The following is a 9,214-nucleotide window of genomic DNA, read 5'->3' as shown; positions in this document are numbered from 1 at the left end:
TCTTGTTCCATTAATTAAATCCGGATTTACTAAATTCACTTATTAGTTGGATTTAACAAATTTAGCATAGAAAAAAAATATTTCAAATAAATTTATGTCAAATATCTCAAATGGATTTAAATGATTTTAAACTTAATTGAACCAAATATTATTTTGGATTTAATGATATTTAGATTTAGTAAATCCATTAAAAACATTTAGTAAATCCATTAAAAAATTTAGATTTTTAGCGGATTTACTAAATTTTATTTAACTTAAATCTTCCTTATAGCCAAACACTAAAGTGATGTTAAAACCATTAGCATTATCATGTAAATACGGAAGTCTAGAAGTCTAGATATAAATACATAAGAAATGTGATTTATCCCATAAATTTTACTGCCCCCAAATAAATATTTTATGTTGGAGAATCTTATCGTATAAATAACTTTAATTTGAATAAAACTCCAAGTGATTGTTGCATATTGTTTTCTTGGTGACGAAAATAATGTGTAATTATATGCGGCCGCTCAGATAACCAATCGATGTTCCGCTTTGACCCGGGCAGCACGGGAAGCATGTCAACTACCCACAAGAGACACGGCCGCCCTTTTCGCCTGCCAATAAGGCAGAGGAAACGAAGTCCATTCTAACCTGGTCGCTTCACACCGCCTCCCACCCGCGCGCATCCGAGCCCGTCCCAGCCTCTCTAATGACGCGTCGAATGCCGAAGAAATCATGGCTTATAAGAGGACAATGGCGGGAGAGCGAGCGCCGTGACATGATCTTGACTAGCATTTCGCGCGCCCATTTTTTAATTCCTTCCTCGCACTTCCCTCTCCGGCAGCCTTTCCAAGTCCTCGATCGGCCTTCAACGAAAACAGAGCGCACAACGCCGGAAACAGCTACCGCATTTGCGCCGCCTTGATCGGTTACGCGATCAAGCTCAGTCATGGTGGGCTGTATCATCTTCCCCTTGGAGGAATTTGATTTTCTTGAAATTGGAAGTGAAGTGCTAGGGATTTTTGGGCGCAGAAGGGGGTTTAAGAATCGAATGATGCGGATGGGTCGGGTGCGTGGATCCCGTGAGGCCCGTCGGAATGTGTTAGAGTCGGTGAGGAGCGGCTTTCCGGCAGCTGCCGTCCATCGATCATCCGTGTGATTGCTTGATCACGTTATCGAGATCCAGCCAACGGATTGCGACTGGCGCGTAATTCTTCGAGCGAGATCGCCTTCCCCGCTGCCTGGGGATATGATCGATGGGCAAGACAAGGTGCCGCTACAGCAGCTCCGAAGGCTGTCAAGCGGCGATGGGTGTAGTAGCTTCGATGGAAATTCTTTATCTGGAGCTACGGAAGATGTAACTTGGAAAACGTGGGATGATGGGGATAAGCATGCCTTTGTGGGGGATTTGGAAGAGTTGTGTTCTCCGAGTTCTGCGCAAAAGGCGAGGGATAACAACTATCCTCAGTTTACTTTGGCGACCAGATTGGCATCGCAGGCATTCCTTGCATATCAGCCTTATTTCTTTCAGGAGTCAGCACAGGAGATTTGTGTTACGTCCTCTGACAGCAGCACCGTGTCTTATCGTCTCTGGGTATGTTCTTTTCTACTAGAGGTTGGAATTGTGCTATGTAATAACCAGATTTATTATGATGGACGAGTTTCCTTTGCTATTTTTTTTTTCTTGTTTTGTTATAATTGTTGCTTCCCTGGTACCAATCACCTACATGATTTTTTTTCCCTGTGAATTCCCTGCTCTTGATTTTTTTCCTTGAAAGAGAAGAAGTAATTAGAAATGATCATACTGTTCAGAGTTATAAAACTGCTGAAATTATTTTCAGGTCAATGGATGTTTATCTTTCTCTGATAAAATAACGGATGGTTTTTATAATATTTTGGGAATGGACCCGTTTTTGTGGGCGATGTGCAATAATACGGAAGAAGGTAAAAGATTGCCTAGTTTGGCAGCACTCAACGAAGTCGAGCCTATCGAATGTTCTATGGAGGTTGTTTTCATTAATAGAAATGAAGATTCTCGCCTCAAGCTACTCGAGAAGAAGGCATTAGAATATTATTCTGTGTTTGGGATTTCGTTAGTTACGGTGAAACAACTTGCTGGTCTTGTTTCCCATTATATGGGGTATAATTATCTCTTTTTAATCTCAAAATTTCTTTTTTTTCATTCGTCTATTTTCTTATATCTGCTACATTTCTTGCTGTCTAGTGGTGCCTTCAAAACAGAACAAGGAGAACTTCATCAGAAATGGAAAATGTGTAGTGAAGAGCTAAAACATTTCCATCAACATATAGTTATTTCTATTGGTAGCCTCTCTTTTGGACTCTGCAGGCACCGTGCCATCCTTTTCAAAGTAAGCAATCATTATTAGGCGATATCTTTGTTACTCGTCGTGCAACATGCTGCTCTCTAAATGATAAGTATAATTTATCTTTTTTGTGATTTAAACGAGCATTAATGATTATCCGTTAAAAGCATTGATTTTGACTTCTAAGCAATCTCTTGAATCAAATAACAGAATGATGATATATTTAGAAAGAAAACACCACGGTGATAATCTGTTGCTTCAAATATGCCTAGCTATAGACTTGGGGACTCGTCTTTGTTCTTGGACCGTCCTAATACAGTTTAGATTAGATCATATCTATTGTATTAATGTTGTCGTGGCATTTTTTTGGTTCTATGTTCAGTTTTATGACACTTCATCATGGTTCCATGTTTTGCATTAAAATATAGATATACTAATCGGTATCGAAATCTTATTACATATTTAGCATAAACACATGCAGCCTAGATACAAGTTAGTGCTTTGACATTTGTCCATGTAGTACCAAATATCTGATTGACTTAAGTACTAGGTAGACCCTTTAATATAAGTTCCGTTTTTTTAAAAATTTTTTCACCATTATTCTTTTTTATTTCTATTTATTTTTAAGTTCAGTTATGTAATCAGCTATTTTCTGGGTTCAAAAAGTTGCTTAAAGCACATAATTAGTTACATTTAATGTGTCGAGGGAAGTGGAAAGTCAGGTTTTAGAAGTTTTATAACTGGTTTTGTCATTATTTGAACTATTTTTTTGTTATATTTTCAATTTGTGGAAACAACATAATGATCTACTTATTCTTTCTTTAATTCTTTGTTTATTGATAAATTCCAAATTCCATGTTTTAATAAAAACATAATTGTAACTTAATAGTTCTAAGAGCCGCATAGGATTCTAAACTTTATGTTGCATTTATATTGTAATGAAGATAGTATATGGATATATAGATAATACAAAAATTCATGTGTAAGAAAAGAGTCAATCCCGATTTTGGAATATGACCCATGGATAATTGTTTCACAACTCTTCAGTTAGATTTGTATTTCATCTAGAAATATCTATGGAATCTATATATACCCTGTGTTCATTTTGTAATTACAAGCCATGTTATTTACGGCTAAGGGCTCCTCCAAATTATATTTATGACTAAAAATATATTTTTTTTTAGCCTTTTAATCTTCCCTAATTTATATCTGAATGATTAGAGCTTGGGCTTGGCTAACAACGACCTTGTAGAACTACAATGTACTCATATCACCATTACCACTAATGAAGTTTTGAATATCTAAATGAATGATTTAGATGGATCTAAAATATCTGGAAAGTTATTGATGAAAGCTATTTGATGCAAGTCTAAAATCTATACTTATTGAAATTTAAATCATGTGCCTTGATAATGTTTTAGTTATTTTATTTTAGCCGTTTTGGTTTGCTTTTATAAAACATTCTTATACTGAGGATAAGGTGCATTCTCTCTCTCTCTCTCTCTCTCTCTATATATATATATATATATATATATATATATATGTTTTTTGATTATCTTTTTTGAAATAAATTTTAAATACAAGTTTTTAACTAAACCTGCGGAATTCCAAGTTCAACATAATTTATGTTTTGGCTTAGTCCAGCAGTCTTTGAGTCAGAAGAGTTTGGTAATAATTCCAAGTCTCTCTCTCTCTCTCTTTCTCATTTTCATCTTTATTTTTAATAATAGTTTGCTCGTTGATGCTACTATGTCTTTTTTTTCATCTTACTGTTCTCTACTTAGGAAGCTTTTATGGCCTTTGGAGATGTTGAGTTTGATGTGGAGTTAGAAATTAGAACAGCAAAGGGCTTGGCCTAGGATGTGACTTAAACGTTCAAAATTAAGAATATGGTTATTTGATAAGTGCTAAAATTTTTTACCTATTTTTCGCATTTCAGAAAAGTGATTAAAATTATTTTGATTTAATTTCAAATTTACTTAGAATTATTTTGATGTATGAATGTATACACATATAAATCTCCTATTAGTTATTATAGATTTAAGTTATCAATTAAATTTATTAACTTATTTTATCGAAGGTTTATTATTTATTTTTCTGATTTTACCGTGCAAAGCCTCAGATTATTATAATTAGCCTTTCCCCACTTACCATTGCATTCAACGGTGGTTTATTAGCCAACGATTGGATGAAGCGAGTGGATTTTAAACAGAATGCTATATACCTATATTAGTAACATGGGTTTGTAATATTATGCACTTAGCAGCCCTCAATTTCCCCAATCCCAAGAGTTGCACGCAGGACGGAACAGAGAGCAAATTGTGGCCCGAGCAGTGTAGGCCAGGGAAAATAGGGAAGAAATTAGGAAAGGAAGAAATGAAAAAAGAGAAGGAGAAGAGGAGAAGAGGACGAAAATAAGAGGATTGGGAAAGGAGAAAGGCCAAATAAGGAAATTGGTTAAGGTAAGAATGTTAGATTTTGATTTAAATTTTGGATTTTTGGTATTTTTCTTAACAAATTAATTTTTAATCAAAGTGATCGATTTATAGGCTTGTATGAGTAAGTTAATATAAAATCATTTACAAAAAGAAGTTTTGGGGAGTCCAATTCGGCAGGATAAATCATTTCCAACATAGTACGCACAAATTTTTGAATCTTTTACATTCGTATATAGGTGTAAATTTGATTGAAAGTTGTAAAATATAATAGAAATTCTTCAGATTTAAGAAATTATGCTTACGCCCACTATTATTGAGTTTGACTACATACTAGTTTTATTTATTCAAGCTTGAATCAAATTCATTGTGATTATATAAATATTTTGTTTGTTGATGATACTTCTAATTAAAGGTATTTGATACTTATAAGTTGCATATTTATGTATACTGTTCAACATACTTTAAACTAAATTATATGTTTTTCTAAATATGCAATAATGGAAACATGTGGAGTGTAAGAAATGGAATAATATGAGGGATAAATTGATAATGATTTGTTTATGATACATGTGTAAGTGGGGCGATAAAGTGAGGTAGGATGACAAAGGTGAGCATTATATGAAGATGTAACCAGTATAAGTAGGGCAACAAATATGAGCTTATATAAAGGCCAAAGGGTTCTCAAGTTAATATGTTTATGACACTTATATAGATAAGGTGATAGAGGTAAGCATTAATATGATGACCATTGAACTTAGCCTCATATGATATGTAGTAAAACTGATAGAAAATGCTCTCTTCTTTGCCAATTAAAGATTCAAATAAGATGAAAGAGAAGAAAAATATGAAAAATTAAAGTTGCATTTACCACTCAATTCCTATGAATTTTTATTCGGTACGTGCACCGCATGAACTCCTACATGCGGTACCGAATAAAAATTCGCCACGTGGAATTCGATTCCACGTGGATTTTCACCTTAAAAATTTTAATTTCTTACGCCCGACCCGACCTGATATTTCTTTTTCCCGAAAATTTCATGCATAAGGCCCTTTCCCGGTTATCCCTCACTTTAGTTTCACACTTTAGGGTTTGGAGCTGCCGAAAAGGACTGCTCTGTCGACGAGGAGAACGACAACCACTTCCAGATATGTGCGAGTTTAGTTTCTTGCACCGAATCTGTACAAATCCACTCTGCTTCTCCATTATGTAGTTTGTTGATCTGTGCGAGTTTTTTGCAATCCAGATCTGAGGTATATCGTAGGTTTAATAAGTTTTATTTTTTGATTTTATAGATACTTCTGGCATTTGTCTGGGTTTATGAAAGGCTAGTTTATTATCTGAGATATAGGTCTGACATATTATTGATTGTGTTTAACAATTTATTTCTGTGGGTTTATCGGAGTTTACTTTAGTGGTTTTCATTTTATTCGAATTTGTTTCTGTGCTTGTGTTTAACAATCCAGATCTTGGCAGTATTCTCGTGTAATTTTTGTTAATAAGGAATGTTGGTGTTATTGTGGGGTTATTGTGATATTATTATGATTTTATTGTTGTGCTGTTGTACTGTTGAAGAGACGTTTTTGCTGCGGCTTTATGATTTTATTGTTGTGTTATTATGATGTTATTGTCTTTGCGGTATTATCTCTGCAGTATTCTCGCGTTATTTTTTTAACGAGGGATGTTTGTATTATTGTAGGGTTATTGTGGTATTGTTATGGTTTTATTGTTGTGTTATTGTACTATTGAAGAGAGTTTTATTGCTGCGGCTATATGGTTTTATTATCTTGTGATTATGGTGTTATTGTCCTTCCTATTGGTGTTATTGTGGGGTAATGGTTTATAGTGTTAACTAGGTATTATCTTTGTAGTATTGTCGTGTTATTTTTATTAACAATGGATGTTGGTGTTATTGTAGGGTTATTGTGGTATTATTATGGTTTAATTATTGTGATAGTGTACTGTTTAAGAGAGTTTAATTGCTGTGGCTTTATTGTTTTATTATCGTGTGATTATGGTGTTATTGTCTTTGCTGTTTTAATAGACATGTTTTAATGCTGTTTTAATAGACACACTTATTTTACTATTGTCTTATTTGTTTTTCTATAACTTAAATCATTGAATGCAAGAAAGGAGGAAGATGGGAGAACAAGCCAAGTACTGTTCATTGAGATGGAGTTATGTTGATGGAGAGTTTCTTAATTTCTCGGAGGCAATGAGATGGAGTTATTTTGTGATCCATATAACCTTGATTGATAAGCAGTCGAAAAATCATTCGCATCAATGATCAAAGGTTGATTGAGAGGAAATTTTAGGCAGTTCGCACATCTAAATTTGATTAAGTTATATAATCTGATGTCAACGCTGAAGATGTGATTTGTATCAAGTAAGTCGTAATGTGTTTGCTAAATTGTGAAAACAGAATAAAATGTAATTGTAAGTTTTGATGTTCTGGACTTCTCAAGTCTGATGTGAATGGTGTTCCGTCAGGTGAACCAGTTGGAACACCAGTCACATGAGATTTAAGAAGTGCAGAACAACATAACTTGCAATAATATTTTATTCTGTTTCCACATTTTAGCTAACCCATTACGACTTACTTGATACAAATAACATCATCACCATTGTCATTAGATTATATAACTCGGTCAATTTTAGATGTGCGAACAGCCTGAAACTTCCTCTCAATCAATCTTTGATCATAGATGAGAATGATTTTTCGACTGCTTATCAATCAAGAATAAAAACTAAATCTACATGCCAACGGCCTGGCCTCCCCTTTGCCGCATACTATGTGTTAAACAGTGGTTATTGTTATATGTAGCGTTATGCTTATTCGACTTGTTGTAATATTGTGATATTATTAGTGAATTATTCGAGTATTATTTATCTATTATTCGTTATGTAGTATATTGTTTTATTGCGGAGTGATTGGCGTATTACTAACTTATCTGTTTATTAACATCGAGGTGATGTATTATTATGGTTGTATTGTGGTATTATTCAAGTCTTATTGTGGTGGTATTAATGTGATTATCTCCGACATAAATTTTTTTGTGCCCTGCAATGTTACCATGGTTTTATTGTTGCTTTATTATGTTTTAATTTTGTGGAGTATCAGTATGGTTGTATTATGGTAACATTTGAATGTTTTTTGAAAATTTATTATTTTTATATCACGTGGGACCGACTGTACTCCCGCCCGATAGTTTCCGAATTAATTGAAAGAGCAGAATACGAAACATCTATCGAAAAAGAACTCCAGAGCAAAATCGATAGGCGCATCACCTCTTTTGTCATTTGCCATTTGTTTACGGTTTCGAGTCTTCGTTCATTTGCCGGTCGAAGTATATTCCTCAGTTCACCGCTAGAGTACAACTGATCAAGATGGAAGCCGAGCCTTCTGAGATAGAAATCGAAGAGAACCCGACGACAGTGGAAGCCGAAGAGTCATTGACAAGGGAAACCGAAGATGAGCCTTCAAGAATGCAGTCGAAGAAAAAAACCAGTGATCGTAAGAAGAAGGTTGCTGAAGAGGGTTCCGCAAGGTAATATATTTTTTTCTTGGTTGTTTTTTCTTCTTCTAAATACAGTTCTTCTTTGAAATGCATTTCTAAATACCGTGATAAAATGCATTTAATTTAAATAGTCATTAGTAGGATTTCTTGGTTGTGTTTTCATCTTCTAATACTATGGTTATTCAAGTTAATAATGATTATTACGGTGATAAAATGCAGTTCCTTTAAAAAAAATGCTGTTTTCGGATACAAAACTTGACTTATACTAAATAATAAAGTCAAATAAAACCCATAAAACCCTAATAATGCAATAAAACCCTAATAATGCCATAAAGTCAAACAAAAACCGTAATAATCCCATAAAGTCAAATAATTCCATAATAATACCGTGTTTTTATGTTAATAATATCACCGAAATATAACCACAATATTACCGTAAAAGTACCGTAGTACTACAAAAATAATACCATCGAAATATTACCATAATAACACAATAATACAACCACACCAGAAACTGCGGTTTTATGTTAATAATATCATCGAAATATAACCACAATATTACTGTAAAAGTACCGTAGTACTACAAGAATAATACCATCAAAATATTACCATAATAATACCATAATAACACAATAATACAACCACACCGGAATAACATCTGATATTTGTTGAATTGTCTTATTTTTTATATGTTTGTTAACCCACGTTCAATGAGTTGTAGATGCCGACCATCTGTGGTTAGAAATGCGTTGGATAAAGTGAGGCATTCAATATCCGAGAATACCAGAAACGAGCTCAGAGCAATGAATGTTGTACAGTTTTTCGCCCTACCTCCATATCCGCAAGAGAATGTCTTGACACTACAGATCTTGCAATGTTAGGAGCAAGATAAAATGATTTTCAAAATTGGAGGGAAAGAGTTGCGGCTGGGGGCCCGCGAGATTGTCCCCCCTC

The 9,214-nt window shown here is 34.2% G+C and overlaps 1 protein-coding gene across 4 annotated transcripts in view; it reads left to right on the top strand.

The window, feature by feature from the left end:
- The first annotated feature begins 996 nt into the window (after positions 1-996).
- Positions 997-9,214, top strand: part of LOC110035608 (serine/threonine-protein kinase CTR1) — a 112,802-nt gene continuing 104,584 nt past the window's right edge. For 3 of the 4 annotated variants that reach the window (XM_020739865.1, XM_020739866.1, XM_020739863.1), the window contains exons 1-3: positions 997-1,576; positions 1,824-2,122; positions 2,207-2,351. In XM_020739865.1, the coding sequence (XP_020595524.1) occupies positions 1,232-1,576; positions 1,824-2,122; positions 2,207-2,351 (789 nt within the window). In that variant the 5' untranslated portion in view covers positions 997-1,231. The remainder of the gene's footprint in view (positions 1,577-1,823; positions 2,123-2,206; positions 2,352-9,214) is intronic. The other variant, XM_020739864.1, reaches the window with a different exon arrangement.

This window comes from Phalaenopsis equestris, unplaced genomic scaffold (assembly GCF_001263595.1).
Source record: "Phalaenopsis equestris unplaced genomic scaffold, ASM126359v1 Scaffold198458, whole genome shotgun sequence".
Lineage (NCBI taxonomy): Eukaryota > Viridiplantae > Streptophyta > Magnoliopsida > Asparagales > Orchidaceae > Phalaenopsis > Phalaenopsis equestris.
The sequence above is the reverse complement of the archived record's forward strand: the minus strand, read 5'-3'. Positions and strand labels throughout refer to the sequence as shown.